Source organism: Anopheles funestus, chromosome 3RL, assembly GCF_943734845.2.
Source record: "Anopheles funestus chromosome 3RL, idAnoFuneDA-416_04, whole genome shotgun sequence".
NCBI classification, from domain to species: Eukaryota; Metazoa; Arthropoda; class Insecta; order Diptera; family Culicidae; genus Anopheles; species Anopheles funestus.
Genome location: NC_064599.1, coordinates 73,603,489 through 73,628,121, shown reverse-complemented (window position 1 = coordinate 73,628,121; position 24,633 = coordinate 73,603,489). Strand labels below are relative to the sequence as shown.

The following is a 24,633-nucleotide window of genomic DNA, read 5'->3' as shown; positions in this document are numbered from 1 at the left end:
ATGGCAAGATTTCAAGGCAAAACTTCCTGTCAGACTTGAGTTCTGGTGGAGATCCCTACTACAGGTCTTAGACGGAATATGGAATAAGGAATTAGAACGTCACGAAACAGAACCTGGAACTAGTTGAACTATTTGCCGGAGTAGTTATCCCAACGATGGCGCAAGTTGGAATTTCACGATAGCTGAGACACAGTACAAGGAGGATGCATCGCTAAAAAGGTTATTTCAGGAAGGTACTAGAGATGAGAATAACAACTCTTTTTAGTGACTCAACTCAGAGTGAATGAGTCGTTATTAGGAGTCAGCTCGTTTAACAACTCGTTTCGGAGTCATAAAAAAAACCCGGCATAAACGTATAAGTTAAGGTTCGGTCATTTTACTCGCACATTTTCGTTTCAACTCACGTATTTACTCTTTTTGCTACTCGACTCACCACGGCTACACTCATTAGTGAGTAAGTGAAAAAGAGTCGCTAAAACTCCTCGTCGAAATTCGCTCAATACAATGTTTCAACTCACTATCTCACTCTTACGCACTCTGCACATCTCTAGAAGGTACTCCTCAGCCAGGAGTAAAGATGGCCAACATCAGTGAACCCGATGGTTGGATCAAGTGAAGCAGAACCTGTCCAGAAATACAGAAACCAGGGATCCAAAGTATGCCATCACGCCGTCCTCAAGCATGTCAAGAAAAAGTCCAGAGAAATTATCGATCGCCATGATCTAGAAGGTCCGATGTCTTGACTTCCAATTCCTCGTTCATTTCCTCAAAGGATCGTTAAATTATTTTTCGGAAGCAATGTTTACTAATGATGCTACTACTCAACAAATTCGGGTTTTAAATATTATCGTAATTTTATTCGGCAACGTGTGTTATACAACGTAAGGATCATTATGATCATCTCGTACATCTTTGACTAAAACAACACATTTAAATTAATCACGGACACGCATACTCGCCACTTACATGGTGGCAACTGAATGATCACATGAAGCATTGAATCGTTTCAATAATGTATGTATGTATGTTGCTACTTTCAGTTTTCTAGAGACAAAACAAAACACGAGCTCACATTCCACGAAGCGGGTTAATAATTTAAACATTTATAAAATATATTTTAAATATATTTCTATCTCCATTCGTTGAATGCGGATTGGCTATGTTTCACGTTTCCGCGACCGTTTAAACAACACCGCTCCACAAAAAGGCACAACGTATTTCGTTTGACGAAATTACACTGACCGAACCAGGTGGTGGTAACCGCATATCGGTGGTGGTGTACAAATAAGCGCATTCTAAAGCAGAAACAAACAATTATTTACAACAGGTCCCCCACACTACACCATTACCCATCCCCATCCCTTAACGGGGCCGGAATTGGGAGGGAGCGAAAGTATGAACGATTAATTGCACTTGATCCTGCGAACAGATGGAGCATGGGAACGTGGTGGGGAGTAAGGTGGATGATGAATACAGTGGTAGTGTGTGGCATGTGCGAGTGTGCTTCCTCTACCCTAAATAACACGCCTGCACATTGACACTCTGGTGGAGAAAACCATGGGAAGACCAGGATTAAGACTGCTTCATTCCAAGTGTACGCCACGCCCGGAACGGAATGGCGCTTCGGTCCGCTTTCACACACACACACAGCAAGGGACACCGGGCGACCCTAGAACATGGTCATCATTCGTGCAAGTGTCACCGTAATGGCGGTACACAGGAACACTTGCAGCGTGGCGGCATTTACTCGGAAGGCGGCACCTACGGAAAAGAGGAGAAGAAAGGCATGCATCAAACAGAAGTAGACGAATCAACACACTCTACCACATTGGGCATTTAGTGGAGTGGCATATTAAAATATTATTTCGGTTAAATCGAATTTTCTTATCAGCCCAAGCGAAGGTAGAATTGATAGCAGTCTAAATGAACATTTAAATTGATTCTTCAATCATCACTTTTATGTTTAGTTTCTGGAACATAAATCTTTCCTCCTTTTAACAAGCTTCGGCAAAGTGAGATTACTTCAAGATAAAAAGGAGCCAATTTTTGTTAATTCTTACATTCATAAAGCACAATCTGGGCAATCCTTCCCACATCTAACTTAGAACACTTTACTTCAAAATGAAAAGAATCCAGAAAAGTCTTCAAATTTACTGCTTGAAGTGGAAAACCCTGGATCACCATCAAGTTTCATAAAAATTTTAGGATTTGATTAATGGTTTGAATGACTGATCAATGAAGATTGACGAATGAACGGTGAATGACTATCCTCAAACGATGCATTGAGCAAAATACTTTATGAGTATTAAAAGTCTTGTACACAATTGAGAAAATTAGAATAATTTACATCATTTTTTAACACAATAGGGTTCAACTATATGATGAGTTCTTAAGTTGTAGATTTGGCTGGAGAGGAGTAATCAAATCTTTGACCTATTTCGCAACAGAAACATCATCAATTGATCGAAAATAAACCGCTATATATCTTGCGAATATGTTTTAACTACCCTGTTTTGGAGTACAATGAGTACCCAAAGTAAGTATTTTGGTCGAAAGTCGAAAGGGAATTTACTCACGGAGAAATAGATTTTGCGAAATTTCCTTTTTTCTAATACTCTATCTTTGTTCTAATACCTTACTGAATAAATCACATGATCTTTTTAAACCAATATTCATATTCCATTTGCAAAAATTTCCCAATTTACTTACATAATTTAGACGCGTATTACAAACTTCAATTTTAAATGCGGATTATAATTTCTGGTTTATTAGTAATTGTAGCTTCCGATGATCGCTTCACATTATATTGATTTTTCTTCGTCCGATAATGTTTTTTCTTCGTTCAATATGGTTTTTTCTTCGTCCGATATTGTTTTCTCTTGGACAAAAATAGGTTTTTCTTCGTTCAATATGGTTTTTTCTTCGTTCAATATGGTTTTTTCTTCGTTCGCTATTGTTTTTTCTTCGTTCGTTATTGTTTTATCTTCGTTCAATATGGTTTTTTCTTCGTCCGATATTGTTTTCTCTTTGACAAAAATGGGGTTTTCTTCGTTCAATTTGTTTTTTTCTTCGTTCAATATTGTTTTTTCTTCGTCCGATAATGTTTTTTCTTCGTTCAATATGGTTTTTTCTTCGTCCGATATTGTTGTTTCTTCGACAAAAATTGTTGTTTCTTCGACAAAAATGGGTTTTTCTTCGTTCACTATTGTTTGTTCTTCGTTCGCTATTGTTTGTTCTTCGTTCGCTATTGTTTGTTCTTCGTTCGTTATTGTGTTTTCTTCGTTCGTTATTATTTTTCCTTCTTCTGAAGGTAACTTACCCTGATAAGGCATACTGGTGTGTAGCGAATAGTCCGTTGCCGGTATCGTTACATCGCACTGTAGCTGCAAATTCTTGTCCGGGTCCGGTAAGATGTACTGTACAGAAACGTTATAATAGCCGGTATATTCTTGCATCTGCTCGAAAGCTACCGCGTCCGACACCTTCTCATCGTCAATGCTAAAACGAAAAGAATGTTACTATTAGTATGATTCGAATTTAATTACAGTATAACAATAATGATTTTACTGCCTTTGCCTTAAATGAAATTAAATACAATTCAAATAAAATGCACCTAAAAAACTATTCTAAACACTGTGCTGTAAAGCAGTGAAAACCCTGTTTCGTGGTACTGCTACTCTCTGATAGATGGCGCCACGTGTAAAATACGGTCGCTTCATTTGAATTGCTTTTGTAACAGCGGAATAACGACTAGTAAAGCCCTTCTTGCTATCCTTTAATAATCAGCTATCTTTTTACCTGTGACTTTAATATGCTAATAATACTTACCGCAAAGCAACATCCGGCAGCGGATATATTTCTCCCACGTTACAAAACACCACCGTACTTCCGTTCGTTTCTCGCTGGAAGCCCAACGAAAAGTCGGTCTCGGGTACGATTATCTGCAGATGGGCGGTACTCGATACCAGCTCATCGAACGTCGACACCTGACACGTGTAGTTACCGGTGTAGTTGGCCATCGGATTGATGAACTTCAGCACACTGTGCTTGTGGAGCCGATCATCCGACTCGTAATAGTCTACATCGATGTGTCCCTTGAAGGAACTCTGCAACCAAAAACGAATTAACAAATTCTAGTTAAACGAAGTTCCTTTTTCATTTTTTTTGAAACGCAAAACTTACAAACACGATCGGATTTCTTGACGGTATCCATTGGTAAAATTGCAGATCGTTGTGTTTCCACTTCAGCACGAATCCCTTCGATACGTCATCTTCAATGTCGTAATCACAGCCGAGTATGAGCGGTTTACTTTCGCTCTCGTTGCGCGATATGCTGTACGACGAAGGTACGCGTACTTTAGTGATTTGTAGGGCGGTGATAACTGGAAAAGAAATATAGTGAAAGAAGCGTTAAAACCATATTTAACAACAAAGAAACAACACACAAAATACTGTCATGAAATGAAAACAATTAAAATCAAAAAATCTTGTTCATCAATTGCAAAACTAATAGTGTTAACAAGAATAAAAAAGAGAGTATAAAAGAAAACAATTTCCATCATAGTATTACAGCAGCAAAGTAATTAATGTTTAGTACAATTCCATTTATAAACGCTCCTGGTAACTGACCAAACCCCAGTTACCCGAATATCCCGGATATTCTGAATTTATTTATTGTATACCATATATTACTGTTCTATACATTTTGTCTAAATTTCATATTTCAGTTTTCTATATTGATCATTTCCTAGACAAGAATTCTACTAATTCCTATAAACCAATTGCTATTTTTCTTTTCAATTACTTAAATTGGTTTATTTTTTACGAAATGCACGGATAATCGAGATCTTACAGTAGCTATAATAATCTAGAACTATTGTTCTAAACCAGCACTACTTCATGTTTATCTTGACTGTAAAATCTGGTATTTAAAAAGATCAAACGAGAAATGTGTTTTACAAAAGTGTTTATTTTCTCTGCAAAAAAGAACCTTTCTTTTAATAAAAAAAAGACTTCAATTTGAATCATTGCCAATAGCAAATGTTCCGAATTATATTTCGCTAGCTTGCAAATCGGAAAACAGACCGAAAAACATCTTCATTGCCATCTAGGTGTATGTGGTGCGTTACGGTACAGTTTCGCACTACAAAACGTTTGAAATTTGTGCCAACAATCGGTGGACCGTTGTGCGGACTGTTTCTGCGTTGTACACAAACAAACGCTATCTTGAAAGCAATTTCTAACCTCTGCCTCCGTTGCAAACCGAACCTCTAGTCCTATTTTCACAAACCACCACTTGAGGTTTGCATAGGATCATGAAAATGGAACCACATGCCTTACACTAACGGGCGACGCGTTTGGAAAACTTCGCTGTCCAATGCTTAGAGACGAGACGTCACTCGGTATTTTGATAATATACTAACCACCACCATCATGTTCGCGGGTCTCGGGACGGACACACAAGCAAAACGATGAAACAACAACAAAACCACCACTCCTTCACCGTTACAACCAGTTAGCGTGGTGGAAAGTGAACCGAGCACACGGTATTCAAAGTAGTAACATTTATCGGTCCAACAACATCCGGGGCCGGGAAGGTTGCTAATGGATGGGCAAATAGCTTCAGGAAAGTGCGCGAGTAAGCAAAATAAATCAAACGTTCGAAGACACATCAACGAGCCACTGGGCCGTTTGATGATACTTGTGAGGGTGGGGAAAAAGTCACAAAAATGTTAATAAACATCAACGGCTATTAGTTGTTGTTTATGCAATTTTTTGTACGAAAAAAAAAAAATATGACTTTAACAAAAAAAACCAAGCAATGTTTTTACTCATAATGTGTTCATATCGTCCGTATTGCTTTGAAAATAATACTATTTATAAAAAAAATTACCAAAGCTTTTATTCTTCGTCTTAAATTATGTTCAAACTTAAATTATGTTGCTAAAACAGATTTGTTAAAAAAAGAGGAAAATTGAAAAATAATACAAATAAAAAAAAATAAAAATAAAAAAAAATAAAAATAATACAAAAAACTGTAAATATTAAAGTTTCAAAGACATATGAGCAGCTTGTTTTTAATTTACAGTTAACCATTAATCATACCAGTTTTTCACCATAAGTAATTATTGTGATTATTCCTTTGATATTCATTTAAATTTTAAAACAAAATAAAATAAAATAAATAAATGTTTAAAATAAAATATTTTTCTCATAAAATAAAAAAAATATGTTTCTCAGCATACATACATAAAATTGTTTTTGTTTATTTTCACCATTTTTGTAACTATTTATTTGGATATGTGAAATGTTTTTTTTTAATATTTATTAATTTTTGTATCGTTTCCTCAAATAAATACTTATTTTTAAAAAAAACATTAAATTAATTGTTAACACCAAAGGAATGGGTCAAAATAAAAGGTATATCGTAAAGTGAATGCGTGCGAGATGAAACACCAGGTAGCTCCATCTACAAATCATCCCTTAAAAATTATTACTCTAACAACAACAAAAAACGTTATGTTAGTGATAATTATTTTTTAAGCGAATTCCAACACTCGTAAAGTTTTAAATATTTCTCAAGAATAAAATAGCTACCTTCTTCGCATTACTACATGCTATATCTAATCACCCTTATATTTCCTCCCTTATCACTCCAGTTCCCTTAGCTGTCTTCAGGATGCGTGTGTATGTAAGTGTGTTGATAGAAAATAAAACTATCATTCAACGCATTCCCCCCGAACCAACTTTTTTGTAAAGATTGCACCCGCCATTTCCTTTCGGGTGGATATTCTTAACGCTCCCCCATGTACATGTACCGGAAGCTTATTCTTCCTTAACGCCACTCGCGCCACGTCCCACTGTGTGGAGCAAAAGCAATAAATTAAGGTCACGCAAACGCACACCAAAGCACCACTTCTTTACACCCCTTTTTTTACATCTTTTTTACTCTTACCCATTTTAACCAGTTGGAAAACCAGCTGGCCGAGAGGCGTCATAAATCTAATTTCAAAAATGATTGACGCGATGCGCATTTGTTCCCTTTTTGGTAGGAGGTGCGGGGTTTCTCCGGATACGTTACCTTCCCCAGTCTGTTTGGCGAGAAAACTGTTGCTTCTGGTCGGTAGTAGAAATCGATTTTCACGGTGGAAGGAAACAACATGGAATAAACCACCCAGGTGTGCCATTACCTAAAAAAAAATGGGATCGGCCACTGCAATTAGATCACCATAACTAAAGGGCTACACCGTCAGCAGTAGTTACCGTTCAGTCGACCGTACATAGCCATTTATCATTTTGTCTATTGGTCTATTTTTCGCCAATATGCATTTCCGTTGCACTTCGATGCACCTCACGTGCATCATAGAATGCTAGCAAAAAAAATGGAGCTTTGGATGTTTTGGAGGCCACTTTGTTGAAGCACAATGTCACGATCGTTATCTATTTATGAAATGATCGATAGTCTCCGCATGAAGCGATATGTAAATTCGTTCAATAGACTTATCATTTTTAGTATAAATGTTACTTTTTCCAAACACAAATTTGAATGAAATTTTCGCTCTCTCCCACTCTCTCTCTCTCCCTCGCTGTCTCTAGCACACCGAACCATCGACAAAGCTGTGTTGTTGGTCGGTAGGAAGTTTCTAAAAATATTCACACTCCCGCAAATGACACAGTGGATGGTCGCTCCAAACCATCTTCCGGTCAAAGACACTCGACTGTCGACTGTCGACGGCCCAAAAAGAGACCAAAGTGGAGGGAAATGTGTGCCAAAAATTCAGCAGCATCCTTCTCCTTCTTCCAGGCACCATTTTTGCGCACACGAGTTTGCGTTTATTTTCCTTGCCGGGGGGCAGTTTACTGAATCGCAAATGGGAAATAAACCTATTGGACAGGCTCACCAAAACGGGTATTTAAAAATAGTGTATCGCACACAACCCGAATTAAGGTCTCGCGTGTGGAAGTTTGGGTGGTGATTTTACAGATATTGTTTTTAATTTTTTAAAAACACACTTTCATTGTATTTGGTTGAGATATTTTGTTAGAAAAATGCATGATCTCACTTTTTTCTGTTTTCCGCTGCATTGTGCGAACGCTGATCTCATGTTGGTTTAATATATTAATACCTTGTATCTATTTTCTTTTCTACTGCACAAAGTCCACATGTGTTTTTCACTCTTACTTGACAAGTGTTGTCACATGCTACTATTATTTGCCAGCGAATAGTACGCAGTTTAAAGTTTATTTCCATCCACACTAATTATCGTATTGGTATGAATATTTGCACTAACACGTTTACGATTATTTGTGACAATATCACAAGTACATAAAACTGTTTAATGTTTCATCGTAATGGTAACAAATTGAACAAACCAGTAAACTCACAATTAAATGTTAAACACATATTATAACACAAGGTCAATTAACACTAGAACTATCGGACCAGCCATTTCCATCACTTTTATTGTTGTGGTTAAATAATCCTAAAGTAGTTGATCTCTAATAAACATAAAAAAATATTCCAGCTCTTCTAAGTTATGTATAAAGAAATCACCAATCAAAAACACTTCAAACTTTTTGTAGTTCTTGTGTAAAAAGAAGACATGCAGTCAGGTTGTTCTAAATATTAATTTTTTTTTAAATTTTCTGAAGCATATGCTTTCAGGGATATTTACATAAAGACATACATTATGCAAAACAAAATAGAATACAAAAATTAATTTGTTACAACGTGACGAAGGCTAGAAATGTAGATTTTTGCAAATAAAAAATCATTCTTAAATTTATGAAAGTACACTTAGTAGTACCAATTTGAGATCCATTAATTGAGGTATTTGTCCTCTTAAGAAATCACAACATGAAAAATAAATGAACATCTGTTTATATATTTACTCAAAATGTAGTTTAATGTAATAATAATATATTCATAACAGTAATTTAATATAAATTTATAATATCGTTTAAAATTTCATTTAATGTATTGCGAGTCTGGCAGATATTCATATTCATTCATATTCATATTCATATTCATTAGGACAGTTGTTCTATAAACTGTGTTTTTCGACTTAGCCATCATCTTCAGGCCATCATCTTCAGAACCATATACACAACAGTTGGTCAAATGTTTTAACAAACAGAGCTAGATTACAGGGCAACTGTTGATTCCGCAGGTCAGATACCTAAAGAGCGGGTCAGATACCGCATTTGGTAGGTCAAGCAGTACGATTATTCCGTCGCAATTCGTACGCATTGCGATCAGCATTACTATCAGGAGTTCGTGTGGTCAACGACACAAAGATGCTCTACTTAAATGATACGGAAAACAGCACTTTCTCGGGAAGTTCTATAAAAGTTTATACTTGTGTCTTGTGCTTATCTTCAGACTTCATGAAAATTATTGGTTACACAAACAAATTCATCCAAAGAGTCTTGTTTAATTGTCTTATTCATTCCACTATGGATCCAGTTCCAGAAATCCTGAGATATTTAACGCAAATAAGAATAAAAATCAGTTTTATAGTGGGGATTTCAACATCTGCTGTTGTTTAGCCATATTTTAAGATGTTATTAATTACCAAGAATAATGGGCAATAATCGGAAAAAGAGTTGATTCGAAAATTGCAACTCTAGAGAATAAAGCGATTAATGTCCCATTTCTTGAGAAAAGTTTTCCCAATACTATTACCTTTGTGTTGACATGTAAAATAATAGTTGATGTATCGCTTTTCTTATATTATTACTATGTTTAAATCATTGCTTGTTTTAACTTACAGTTGGTAGTACCAATCCCCAATCATCGCATGCTGTACATCGCATGCAGCTCATGGTATATGATTGTGAGTTGGTCCCACCATAGATATACTTCAAAGCAGCGATTCAACGCTATTAGCGTTTAAATATTAACGGACAGACTTACGCTTAGTAAATTATCCACTTCTTGTAACTGCATTGATTCATTTGAGGGGGAAGTACTATAAAAATTACTTTGAAAGATGATTTCATCCACAATCTTTTCAAGACTCACAGATCATTCTCTCTCTTTCTCTCTCTCTTCTTCTTCTCTCCATTCCTTTTGGTAGACATTGGAACTTTAGGACTTGAGGCCTGTTATTTCTGATTTTCCTTGACTTCATGGCTAAAAGAACCTGTCTGTTGTATCAAAGAACAGTTCAGTCATGTGAAGATCATCTCTAATAACGGCCGTGTCACAAACTATTCTTAACACTATTTTAGCCACATAATCTGTCAATTCACCCCAAATTTAACAGGTTTATTGTATTCTTTTCTCACATTATTTGAATTTTTCTCTAAAATTGTTATTGAGCGGTGTATTATGGCTAAAAAAACCTACACTTCCACAACAAATTTCAAGGCTATTTAAGGAAAAAGTTTTAAAATGTTCATGAGATCTTAGTATAGTTAAAACGTCATATTCACATTGAATTGTCCTTCAAAACTCTCATATACTTCGACTTACCTCGAAGCAGATTAGCATGAAATATTTCAACCATTGCCTAACCTTACATAACTCATAACACCATAAATTAAAAGATCAAGAAACCCACTAGAACCCCGTATGTCCTTCGTCCCAAAACAAAAAAAACCGCACGTGCACATTAACCGGATCTTCCGGATCAAGCAGTTCAGCGAACTTGAAACGTAACGAAGGTTTACACACCATGACAAATAACCCACAGTGGTGCGTAAAAAAAATTCGGAGAAAGCAAACATGATACAAGCAGTTACATGACCTCTGGTTGAGAGAAGAAAAAAACTATTCATATTACCTTGCAGTAGAAAAAGGAGTATTAATCCGGTTTTAAAAATAAGTCCACGCTGCTTATCCATTGCTCCTGGTCGGTCGACAGGGGGTTACGATGGGTGCCGTGGGGTTGTCACGATTAGTTCGACGTGTCTAGGTCCTAGTAACTGGCCTAGACGAGGGCGTTTTTTTTTGCCTTCCCCCTGACCGCGTGTAAATGATGATTAGGGGCTTACTACGGTGCAGCAGCTGTCGTAAACGTCACACACAAAACACACACAGGACACACTATAAAGGGCAAACCAATAGACACACGGTTAATCCCAGTAAACTGATCTCTACGCCTGGTTGGAAAGGTATTTACACATACACATACACACACACTAGGGAGGATAACATAACAAATTTCATTCGCGTTTTTTTTTTCTTCTTTTCTTTTACTTCTCTCACATGTTGTTTACTCTATTACACATAGGCTGCTTTGACGGGGTTGATGGGTTTATTGTTTTCGCTTCGAAACGGAGGTGATATCTCGGTTCGGGTTTACTTCCTCCTGTCACCGTGTGTCGTGATCTCATCGAAGCCCAATTATGCGTATAGGTGGGTTTGTGTGGTGTACGGCGGGTTTTTCTTTACTTTCCACGCACACACACCCGCGGGTGTGCGCTTATTGAATTCACGTCTGGGTGAGGGTGGTGTATGCCCAAAATAACACACATCAATAAAACTTCACTGCTCGGTATTATGATCGACAAACGAAATAAAAAAAAATCCCTCCCCTTCGGTTCATCCGCAAACTGTGGAACGAAAATTGGTCGTCCTTTACGTGCTGCAACCCGCTCCTCCCACTACCCCCCTTTTCCTCCCTTCGTAGATCGATGTAATGTGAAACCGTTATTTACTATCCGTTCAATCTTCGTCCTGAGTTTAATAAACTATTTTTCCAAAGCGAAACTGCAGTGATTCTCTATCGTCAGTGAATATGCCTTTTCTGGGTTTCCTTCACACGTTTCACATTTCCAATTTTCCACTGCCACTGCCTAATAAAGCTACATACACCGAGATCAAGGTCACAGAAGTGATCCGTGGTGAGAGGATAACGAATGTTTTGTTTGCTCCAAAAAACCGAACGTAATAAGGAAGGAAATTATTTGCCCGTACCGGGAACACTCGTGCTGATTTTGCTACCAACAGCAAACAAATCGTCTCAAGTGGAGTCAGCAGGCAGGACAGCTGTCTCTAGTATAGGCAGCCAGCTCCTGGCCTCCAATAGTAAACCTTCTGGCAAAATAAGGAGGCTTCTATAATCTTCAATTTCAACCACACACACACAGGAACACGAAATACCCATCAACAGCTAGTGGAACGATGAAATCACATCACTAATGATAATAAAGGTCCCCGAGTGCAACGTTTAATGGGTTTCAACACTGGCTGGCACATCGGGCTGTCCGATATTTTTAGTACACACAATTCCAACCACACACACGACCACCGCCGGCTGAATTGCGGCATTGAGGGAAAATTATCGTCATATAGACCAACGCACACACACACACACAAAACATGGCGCGCGTGCACAAGAAGGAATCACTACCACTTGTTGAGAGAGAAAAAGGGATGGAAGGAGGGTAGGAGGGGCGGTGGGGGGGGATGAAATTTTCGCAACGGTTTGCAAAATTTTCTGCAACTGCAGCTGAAAGGAAGATAATCACACGATACGATCGCGATCTTTCTTCGGAGTATCACACACGATCGCAGGTGGATTTTGTAACGAGAAGATCTACAATTTGCCGGTCATGATCGTGCGAAGATATCAGATATCAGGTGGATCACTTTATTTATTTTTTTATTAATATAACTTTAGTCACTTTTATGAGGTTTGCGTTCAACAAAAAAATTGGCTTAATTTGGGCTTGTTCTTGGTGAAGATCAAGCTCGAAAATTAAAACCACATCGAGATGGAAAATTCTACCCTCGACTCGACACTCACGCACCAAAAAACACGCACGGTTAACGGTTTGATCCGATCCGTTTGAACTCCGTCAAGAAACTGTCGGCTGGCGCAGGAACCAGCAGCTGAACGTTATGCCGCGGAGAGTTTCCTCGGCCACGGTTTCGTTCGCAAACACAAAACTAACCTCCCGCCCATCTCTGTCACGCTTCCCTTCCGATGGGTACAAATACTAACATTCGTGGGTGAAGTATGGGATTTTGATGTACTCTCTCTCTCTCTCTCGCTCTCTTTTTACCACGGTTCGAAGGAAATCAACCCCCACAGCAGTAGGAGCTCAGCCGTGAAGGCAGAAGTCACTGCCACCACCTGACCAACCCCCCCGGGGGTCCGACCGTCAGACGGAGACAGATAAAGACGAAGGCACCGGTAGCGCACATACAACACTTGAGTTTCAGCCACCCCTTCCACCCCTTCTTTCCATCATTTCCTTCCGGGTGATCGTCTCCCGGCTTCCGAAATCCACCCTTTCCTTTCCACAATGCATTCGCTACCATCGTTACCGCCGCGGCAGTCGGTTACGGTGGATGACGACAACGACGGGTCCCGTACTAATCATATACGCGACTGACGGTGGTTCAACATTTTCTTTATTTTCCCTTTTCTTTATCCCGTAAAAATTTTGTACACAATATGCTTCTTTGCTCTCGCTCTCTCTCTCTCTCTTTCTCTCGATGCTTTCTTTTACTTATCTTGCGAATAGTAGGACGCTTTATCATAGTGTGTGTTGTGTGTGAGTACTAACGTGCCGATACTGATTTTTCCTAGTGCAAGAGGGGGGGGGGGAATTTTTGGTGGAGGGATGAAGCGAAGGGAAGAAAAAAATGCTACCCCTCAACCCCCATATTTCATATCATCACGGACACCTGCCGCTAACTTGCTCGACCGTGGGCTGTGGTTTCGTAGGAACACTGCACGAACAGCAAGGACGGACAAAACTCACGGAAAATCAGCAAATTAAAGATGACACATATTCAATTGAATCAAAAAGAGGGATTGGGAGGGGGGGGATGGGAAAAGAGGGGATTGAAGGGGTTGAAGCAAAAATAAAAAAGTGAATGGCGAAAAGGATATTTTTAGTGAGAATGAGAGAAGCCGAGAACCGAGAGAGGCCAAACATTCAAATGAAATATATTTTAATCATCTATTTTTTTTTCTTTTTTGAAATTTAATTTTTTTTTGTCCTCTCTGATGAAATGGGTTAGTTTGCGGCAAATGGTAGCGATGGGAATTCTTCTATATTATTTATTACTTTTTTTCGTTTCCGTTGCTACGCCTCTAAACGCGTCAATATTCACACTTACTGCCATTAATTACATCAGCTATTTTTATTTCCCCCTATATTAAGCTAATATTTAAAGCACAATTATTTAAAATAATTTTAATATCAGTTAAAATGAGAAAACGATACAATATAAATACAGTAGCTCAGTTAACATTAATAAGTCCTTAATAAGTCATTAATAAATAAAACATCTTAAGAAATGAAAATGAAAAGAAAAAAAAACATTTTATAAAATAAAATATATATTTTTTTATTATTTTATTTTATATATTTTTAAAATATATTATTTATACGAAAATTTGTAGCTTGAAAGTTGTATGAATCAAACAAAAAATTGATAACGTATAAAAAATATGTAAGAAACATATGTATATATAAATATGTAAGAAACATTTAAAAGCAATACTTAAAAAGCAAAAATAGCAAAAATATAATATAAGCAAATATAATAGCAAATAGCAAAAACTGAATCTAACATTACCTTAAAAACGTACCGAAAGGACAATAAATATGAAAATACATAACAAAAAATCAGTTAAGCCTTGAAAGTAAACAAATATACTGGTTTACAAGTTATTGGACGTTCGCTTATTTTTTTTTTAATTTCAAATAATTTGGAGTTAATAAATGTATATTACTTAACGTATAATTTGCAACACGTATCACAAACAATTCCATTTTACTTTGATTCAATATTTTTCTTGTTTTCAATTTATCAAAAGGAAACCTTTTCCCTACTTCCATTGTACGTGTGCTTGTGTGTAGGCTGTTGTTGTTTACTTTCAAACGCTTCATCGAAACGAACCACAAAACTTCGCTGCGTATTTCGAATAACCAGCTTGTTTACGGTCTGATAACCATATCTCGCCATGTACACTGGACGGCTGTCCCGATCAACGCCTATAGCAACTTCCCGATTGCAGACATGAGTAAGAGCCACCACTTGTTGCCGAGATTGAATGATGGCGTTTGTGTGCATTATTTTCCCGCCACACGAACCTACGCGCACGTGCCATCGTTTGAGAGAATATGTTCAGTTTCGGGCGAAAAGAAAAATTAATCATCAACCCCCATCGTATGTTCCTGGTGCGCTGCATCAGCGTATCGTTGCCCGTGCTCCATGCAAAAGCATTTCTATCCATCACAACAACAGATGTGCTAAGAAAAGAGCAATGAAAACAAAACATAATGGCCACCCGGAAAGGCGCGAATGCACCGAATGCCAACATTCGACCAGTGTCGATCGAACCGTGACGAGATCGTCTATCGCCATAATATGATCGTGTTCGGTGGACGTCGTCTCATAAAAGCTTAAAATAAAAATTTCTAAGCAATCTTTTGATTATAGAATTAGCCTAGTGTATTCTTCACTGCTATTATTTTCTCTTTTCCATATATCTATTTGTTAAATAATAGTATTAAATACTAAATTGAAGAGTTAAAGTTTGTACAAGTAAGAAATAATTTTGTAACAAAATTTTACAAAACAAAACTTAAATATTGTTGAACTATTGTTGAACAACTAGAACTAGTGAAGATATTATTAAAATACACTAATAATATTAAAATTATCTCTTATACAATCAAATTAAAAATAAGATTGATTATTAAAATGAAACAATATTCCCTAGTGCAATTTACAACAATTAGTAAAAGTAACCGTTTTAAAATTATTTTCTTTCATTTCTTTCGATTATTGGATTTCTCATTTTTAGTTTTAAAAGAGAAATACTGAATGAAATTAAAAAAAATTCATGTCTCAATTTCTTCCCTAAAAATTTCACTTTAAATCTCTCTCCTCCAAAATGAGCTCCAAAAACCCTCGTTTCTATGGGTATTATTCTTCGTCAAACAAACACTCGCATTTAATCTCGTAGCAGAACGAAACATAAAAGAGGAAAGTTATTTATTTAAAAAAAAACAGGGAACCTGAAGCCAACAAGACTGATGGGTGATGTACGACCTACGCAACGGGGGGAAAAGTCTTTCGAAATCAGCGATGCATTCGATCCGTAAGTTTAAAACCCCGTAACCCTATAAACCTAAGGCACATGCGATACGGACCGTCGCCTAAGCTGGACACGCTGCGTCTCACATTCATACCTCCGGCATCACCAGCCTGATTTTTCGTTCCACAAGTTCTCCCGCTAAGATCGTCACTGCTAACGTGGATGATCGTTTGCTCACACGCGGAAGCATCACATTTCCGCGCGACTTACGACTGGGAGACGTGCACATTCACCAAACAATTGGAAAGCAAATAGTGCTAAAATATCATAGAAATAGGTAAGCTCTCAAGATTGCTACCCATGACGTCATCCTGTAATGAGCTCGTTTAGACGAGAATTGTTTTCAAGGGTGCTAAAACCATGTTGTTTGATAATAGGGGATGGACGGAATAGGGCGGGAAAGGGTGTTTAAATTATGTCACCTTCCATCATTCTTGGCCATCGGTCGTGATGGTCAAGATGGTCACTCTTTACTTAGAGCGTTCAAATAAACGGATGAGATTTGAAGTTCTTTGCTTATGGAACGCACCTCACCGTCACCTGTCCTCATAATTAATTCATGACCTAAACAAATACCTTATGGCTATAGGTTTTTTCCCTCCCCCTAAATAACCATTTCGTGCACGTACCATCAACACCTGCAAATCGATAATGCCAGCAAATGCTTATTACAAAACTCACTGCGCATACAGATGTGAATGGCAAATAAAAACCATACCACGAAACTATTAAACAAAAGGTACCAACAAAAAAAAACTCCCCTCCTTTTCCTTACACAAAGTTTCGGGAAGCAAAGTGATGAAATTGAAATGATTTCATCAGTGGCAACAAACAGTGGCTTATGTTTGTACCGTTCGGGCACAAAATTCGTTGCATTTATTTGGTGATGATGCGTGATGAAACTTCCATTCATGATGGCGGTACACGATAATAAACAAATTCGGGTGCCCCGAAGAGTGATCGATGTCTGTCTTTCATCATTTTATTTTGGGGGGGGGGGGGGGAGTTTATTGAAATGTTGAGTAAATGTTCCGTTTGGCAAAAGAGAAGGAAGCCGCTGTGGGGTTTTCAGCGTTTAAAGGGAGCAGTTTTCAGATTATTCTTTATGTTTTCCTGAACTTCCTAGTTTCCTAAATCAATTTAATTATTATACATATGTTCACAAGCGATTATTTGGATAATTATACAACACTAAAAGTTTTTACTTTTCTAAACGTTACACATGTTGAAGTAAACAAAAATAATAAACTAATTTGAACGCATTTTCTAAAGATAAAGTGAGAAAATCCGAATTTGAGGACTCTATCAGCTATATTAAGATCGTGTTCCAGGATAAATGACGCAATCACATAGGAAATAATAAAACTACATTAGTGCCTCGAATGATTCATCATCATTTCTGGCCTGCTCAAGGTCGTGCACGTCGCAAAGACATGGTCTGGTCGTCAATCCGTTTCCAGGAAACTCGGTCCAGGCCTGCAGTCATCCACGGCTGCATCAGATCTCCAACAGGTTCGACTCCACATGATCCTGCCAACGAAATCTCTGTGCTCCTCTACGTCTCGTGCCGAACAGATCGCTGACGATCATATTCCTGGTGGATCATAAGTTCGACATCCTTATCACGTGCCCTAGCCGTCCTATCCTTCCGGTTTTTACATCCTTCAAGTCGTGGTTATTTCTTCGTTCCTGCATGGAGTACTACGCACTAGTGATGGGTTCTCGGAATCGCACCCACGGCTCCGAACCGCTTCCGAGCATAGCAACTCCGGCTCCGATTCCGGCTAGGTTAAAACCACGATTCCGCCCGGAGCCGTCCGGAGCCGTCCGGAATCGTCGGAATCGTCCGGAACCGTCCGGAACCGTCCGGAGCCGCCTAGTCGGCAGCCGGAACCGTCGGAATCGTCGGAATCGTCCGGAGCCGTCCGGAACCGTCCGGAGCCGTCCGGAGCCGTCGGAATCGTCGGAATCGTCCGGAGCCGTCCGGAACCGTCCGGAGCCGTCCAGAGCCGTCCGGAGCCGTCCGGAGCCGCCTAGTCGGCAGCCAGAGCCGTCGGAATCGTCGGAGCCGTCCGGAATCGTCCGGAGCCGTCCGGAACCGTCCGGAGCCGTCCGGAGCCGCTAGTTATTGCTAGCGCTTTTTTTATTTTTTTAAATAAAGATTGCTTTATTTTTTTTTTTATCAGATTGTATAAAATTTGCTGATAGTGCAATAATCTAGGTTATATCATAGCCAACTAGCGGCTCCGGACGGCTCCGGCGGCTCCGGACGGCTCCGACGGCTCCGACGGCTCCGGACGGCTCCGACGATTCCGACGATTCCGACGGCTCCGGCTGCCGACTAGGCGGCTCCGGACGGCTCCGGACGGCTCCGGACGGCTCCGGACGGCTCCGGACGGCTCCGGACGGTTCCGGACGGCTCCGGACGATTCCGACGATTCCGGACGGTTCCGACGATTCCGACGGCTCCGGCTGCCGACTAGGCGGCTCCGGACGATTCCGGACGGTTCCGGACGGCTCCGGGCGGTTCCGGGCGGTTCCGGACGGCTCCGGACGGTTCCGAATTCGGAGTACTGCACCTACCTTCCGGAGCCGCTTCCAAAATTTATGGAGTCATTCGGAAGCGATTCCGTTTTTTTGTCGGATTTACCCATCACTACTACGCACATCAAGCGCATCGGCAGGGTTCGAATCAGGTCGAGGAGTGGTTTAGTTAGGGTCCCATCGGCTGCCGGGTCTGCTTCACAGGCCCAGCGTCACGATGAATCCCACATAACCCATCTCGGAGGGATTGGTTTGTAGCAGCAAGCCGCCCTTCGAGGTGGCTACCTTTTGAAGGTTCCCTCCCCGTTAATAAAAAAAAAAAGTCGTGGTTATTTCTCCTTGTCCACACGCCCTGCTCGCACACACCGCCAAAGATAATCTTTAGCACGCGCCGTTCGAAAACTTCTGGATCGCAGGAGTTTGTGGAGCGCCCCCTTACTAGGCACGATTTCCCTGAACAATGCGCCTTCGGATTTCTCTACCAAGGTAGCAGAACTCCTCTACAATCTCGAGATTGATACTATGCTTCCGAGTCGAGCTCTATCACGGTCAGAGCCTCCGGCAAGCTGGTACTTTATCTTCGGCGCATTGATCCTCAATCCAATTCTGTCAGCCTCGCGTTTCAGTCGGGTGTATGCGTCGCAAACCGCCGCAGATGTCCGCCCGATGATGTCGATGTCATCCGCGAAGCCGATAAATTGAAGAGAACGGGTAGAAATCGAGCCCCATATGAAGAAGCCCGCGCTTCGCATGACACCTTCCAGAGCGATGTTTCAGCGGAATTAAACTTCTTCAATTTTCATTAAAAACGCAAACACGGTTGCGCGGACATTGAGGTATAACAATCCGTACATCACGTGATCGGATCTCTTCCTGTATGAATGGAAATAAAATGATGTTTGATTGATCAATTGAAACCTTGGACTGTCTTCATCCTACTTTCGAATCTTTGGGTAAACTTTAGGAATTGTGTTCTATCAGTCAATCACCCTTTAAAGCTCCACTAGCAGAAAATTGAATGTTCTGCTCTGAGAAAATTGAAATGTTAAGCACAGTTACATTCAGCATTGTGGAACTGAAGATGTGTTCTTACTCATCAGTTGACAGAAGAATATTTGTTAGGTGTCTGTCACTTCAGTGAGCATCAAGTCCCGCAGAATTCTCAATCATCTCTGTCTCGTGATCAACGATCGACCCAAGTTGTGACCCAATTCCGCAATACACAGGTTGGATATTCGTTCACTGGTACTAGAGAGACCTATTAAGGTTGAGGCTGATTGAAAGGTCGTGTTAGTATGTGTGGTGCAACACATTGAACAGAAGTTACAGATATAGCCCGGCGATATAGCAACAACGTTCAGAAGAGATCACTTCACAGGGACTTCTTCATCACACGTCACAGGAACTACTTGATCTCGGGATGCTTCTTAATCTTGGTGTCCAGCGTGTGTGGAATAATAATAGAATCACAAATCATATTATTGAACCATCCAATATTCGTCAAGGAGTGCCTCAGCCTTGTTTAGGATGGGTAAAAATGCTGCATGTGAAAGTGTCTAAGACATGCTATTGGAGTATCTCAATCTAAATGGCAATTTCATGGAAATGGGGTTAAAGTCTGAAATAAGTCTGAAAGTCAGGCGAGTGACCGTGAGAAGGGGGGTCCTTATTTCAGACTTTAGAGCTAGGTTTTTTATTGCTCGTCCTGAAGAGGCAAAACTGCTAATTTTGTCACTGGCCTTCGGTTTGTCCTGCCGTTTCCATAGTTTAAGATTACTACTCTTACAATGTTTTCTTTCCCTGGATGCGTTCCTGCGATTTTTGCCAGTGGCCAGCGACTTACAGAAGTGTTATCTTCTTGCGATGCTACTATCATACCTGGTTTTAAGGTTTGGGCTGGTTTTACCCATTTGTTTCGTCTTTGCATCAATTGTAAATACTCTAAATGCCAACGGTGCCATATGCGTTGCATGTATGATTGCACTTGCCTCCCGTAATTTAAACGATCTACTATTATTTCTTCTAAATTTACATCTGGAATTACTCTCATGTTTTCACCAACTAAGAAATGCCCTCCAAAAAGGCCACCAAAATGAGGTGCTGCTGGCGGAGAAAAGCTCCACTACATTCCCCGTCCATAACACCAGGCTGTTGTTTCATCTTGATGAGTTTGGGTTTGCAGGAGATTGAATAGCTCTCGTAGATGGTATGCAGCTCCTGAAAAATTGGTCCCATTATCGGAGAAAATCTGTTTGACCAAACCACGCCGTGCAACGAATCGTCTTAGGGCAGCTAAAAAAAGCGAGAGTTGTTAGTTCTGGGACAAGTTCAAAGTACACATAGTCCTTTATGTTACTTGCGCGCCAACGAGATCCCTTTAGGTACAAGGGTCCAGCATAAGCAACACCGACAATTGCAAATGGTCTGGATTGTCGCACCCCTTGCAGCGGTAAATCACCCATTGGCTGTCGCATCAATCTTGGTTGACTCGCTATGATTGGCTCGCTTCACCACATTTCTGCCATGCGTTATCCAGTACTGCTGGTTGATTGTGTTAGTTGTCAGTTGCATTCCGCCATGGAGCATCATTTGATGATAGTGATTTGCGATTAGACGTGTTAGCCGATGCCTTCACGGAATCACTATGGGATATCGCACTCTCAACCTTAACTCTGCGTTAGATAAACGTCCACCAACGCAGATTATTCCATCTTCACACATTACTGGCGATAATAATCCCACTGGTCCCAATAATCCCCATAATAATCCGATTTCCCAACAGGCAACCGTTTCTGCACTCTTTCATAATCGTCTTCAAACTCCTCCATTTGCATCATTTTTACTACAAGTATCTCTGCTCGCTTTAGATGGTGTAATGTTAATGTCTCTGGCTTCTTTCTGTTTTCCAATCCCGTGATAAAACGACAGCAATGTCCTACTACTCGCCTAACTTTCGAGCCGAACACCATAACCGAGTTCTGATGCATCACAAAAGCCAGGCAACTGAATGTTCACATGATCAGTTATAGTTACCAGTCGAGATACGCTCAGAGTGTTCAGTTCATGTAACTGAGAAATGAATTCTATCCGATCACTCTTCATCGAATCTGGTAGTTCATCATCCCACTTGAACTCCCACGACGCTTGCATAAATTGCTTTGCCTTTACCTTCACTGTGCCGAGTGCCCATCACTAGTGGCAAGAAGTACTCTCGTTCGCTATTTCCTTGAGTTGCACCTACCAACGTCATGTGACCTAACTTCACATATTCACTCATGAATTCGTCGTAATCTCGTTTAGTGTCTGGTTCATGAGTAAATCTCCTTTCTAAAGCCTTGAATCTCCTCCACGCTATATCACGACTGTCACCAAGGAGCGATAATTTTTTGGGAAACGTACTATTTTTGGATAAATGGCAAACATACTATAGGAAGTACATGCTTGGTTGGAATGTGTATTCCACTGACTACCCATCCGAGGTGCGTATTTATGAACATTGGTAAATTTGACGCCAATGTTATACTTCCGTCTAATATTAGGTTGAAGAAGATCTCAGCGCCTAATATGAAATTTACTTCACTGGACACATGTGTATCGGCTGTGTATCGGCTAGTTTAATGTTGTTTGGAATGTTCCATTCATTCACGCTCACAGATACCGATGGAAGACGTGGAAGTAGCTTAGGAAGCACCATAAAGTGCGACACACATTCAAATGACGAGTTAAACGAAATGAGGTTAGTTGAAACTTGCGATTCCACCTTAGATACTGAAGTGCCTATTCCTGCTATTGGCATGTGCATCGCCTCACGTGGTAAGTGCAACTGTTGCGCAAGCCTTTCAGAAATTAAGGTCATATGCGCACCACTATCAATTAATTCTCTCGCTGGCACTCTAAACTTGTTCCTGGTTAACACATACACGATTGCCGTTGATAGGTTTTCCGCAATATCGACAAGTGGTTTTAGATAAGCACGATTGAGACATGTGATTATTCTTAAGGCAATTATAACATAGCCTAACTCTCGACACCAAATTACCTCTCACACGGACACTCATTTTTAAGAACTCTGATACTGGTCACAGACAGGACACATTTTTTGCGGTTGCTCGGTGCAAGGCGCCACAATCCTTGATCGTGCTCCATGACCTGTACTTGCACTGTTTTTGTTCGCAGATGAACTGGCCACCTTGGCCAGAACTGTTAACCCGATGACGATGCACATGCCAATAGTAGGAATAGGCACTTCAGCATCTCATTGTAAGAGTCACGTTCACTGGCACATGCGTGTGTTTCCCACGGCAATAAAGACGCGTAATAATTCTATGAACTCATCCCCGTAATGTCACTTGCATCGCAAACAGAATCGCAAGTCATCTTATCAAGTCCATCCAAGATTCGTCAAAGAGTGCCTCAACTGTGCTCTAGGATGGGTAAAAATCCCTTTCTTATTCCTGCATGTGAAAGTGTCTGAGACACGCTCTGGGAATGTCTAAGTATAAATGGCATTTTCATGGAAATGGCAAGAAACACGAAACTCCAAAATTCAAGATTTAGTGAAATCTACTCCAAAAATAGTATCTCAATCTTTTGCAAAGAATTAAAAGCGCCATTGTTCGGGTGTAAGTCATTCAAGTAGTAACGAACGACTCCCGTAGTAAAGTTTTTGCAGGTCATCCGCATGCCAAAGTAATCGTCATTAAAAGTGGAGAGTAACTGTACAAAAATTGGATAGAACTATTCAGTTTGGCCAGATCTATAATTGAAGGATATAACCATTCAAAATTGATTCTATTTTATTCACAGCTCAAACTCCAAAACAAACCAGTTTCAGGAAGTTTTAGTCGATTTTTAAAAGTTTTATTATGCAAAGAAAAATCTATGCATTAACTTAGGCCATAAAAATTATGCAAATAGTATCATTATCAACCTATCCTTAATGGTTCATTATGCAACAAATGAAATTAAGCCCTTATTTACGTGAATGAATAATTTACCACAATATCTATCAAATGAAGACATGAAAAAATATATATCCTACTTCTTTACGGTGACATCACACCGCTAGCACAGCAGCGTCAATGCAGAAAAGAAAAAAAATGGCCCTAGGAATAGAACCAAGGCAAACCAACAGCGCCATGATCGGCACGGAAAAACGACCATCATAGGTACCGTAGCATAGCCACATTAAAACGATGAGATCAGCGACCATTTCTCTCACTACGGACGCGACCATTCGCTCGGTGTTTCTCTCTGTTGTCGGTGTGCCAAAATATCATGTCAACTACCCGTCGTTCCAAACCGACCCTCTGATCTGCCCATAAAACCGCCCATGGAGCAGCCCGGTACCCCGTGATGTCTGAAAATAAAAATTCATTCCCACACTATAACGCCCTATGGTTGGCATTTCCTACGAGGACACGGCCACATTGGAGATGGGAAATCGATTCGCTGTTTCCTTTTTTTTCCTCTTCCCAATGTCAAAGTCAATGGCACATCCCGTGAGGTATACATGATGTGTACAGCCCTTCTAATCGGAAAATCTGAACAACTAACATATTCTGCCCCGAAAAAAAAACTTAATATTCATTTTTAGACACACTAAACGATCGACGGTTCGGCTAACGCCGGGACACAGCTGTACCGATGACGTGATCGAGTAAAAGTAAAAAAAAAAACACAATTTTAGAAAGCCAAAACGACTATGACCTTGTACGCGATTGCAAAACAATCATTTAGGTGGCGTAAATAATTGATACAGATCTTTTTTTTTCGGTGAAATATGTTTGACAAATAAATGCTTAGTTACTTACACGTGCGTGCGTCATTATGTTCGCTGTGATCTCTTATTCCAGCATCCGGTGCCAACAGATGGTGATTTTAAGAAGAGTGACCTTAACAACGTCAGTTTTCATATTCTATCTTGTAAACCTGCAAATAAACCATTAAAAATTGTATAAATATTTTACTTTTTTTTTAATCTTTTCCTTGTTGAAGGACTAGGAGCAAGAAACATTGA

General features: G+C 39.8%; 1 protein-coding gene across 10 annotated transcripts; it reads right to left on the bottom strand.

Moving 5' to 3' along the window:
• Nucleotides 1-829: 829 nt before the first annotated feature.
• Nucleotides 830-22,859, bottom strand: LOC125770607 (uncharacterized). 10 transcript variants are annotated; one of them, XM_049440421.1, is made up of 5 exons: nt 10,788-11,917; nt 4,183-4,382; nt 3,829-4,106; nt 3,320-3,498; nt 830-1,761 (listed from the first exon to the last, which is right to left on the bottom strand). In XM_049440421.1, the coding sequence occupies exons 1-5, from the start codon at nt 10,846-10,848 to the stop codon at nt 1,670-1,672; spliced, it is 810 nt and encodes a 269-aa protein (XP_049296378.1). In that variant the 5' UTR covers nt 10,849-11,917; the 3' UTR covers nt 830-1,669. The 10 variants fall into 10 exon arrangements, with proteins under 10 accessions (XP_049296378.1, XP_049296377.1, XP_049296376.1 ...); XM_049440420.1 differs by lacking the exon at nt 830-1,761 and adding an exon at nt 22,654-22,859 and having other exon boundaries at nt 2,739-3,498; nt 10,788-11,050; XM_049440419.1 differs by lacking the exon at nt 830-1,761 and adding an exon at nt 14,029-14,095 and having other exon boundaries at nt 2,739-3,498; nt 10,788-11,050.
• Between the last annotated feature and the right edge of the window lie 1,774 nt (nt 22,860-24,633).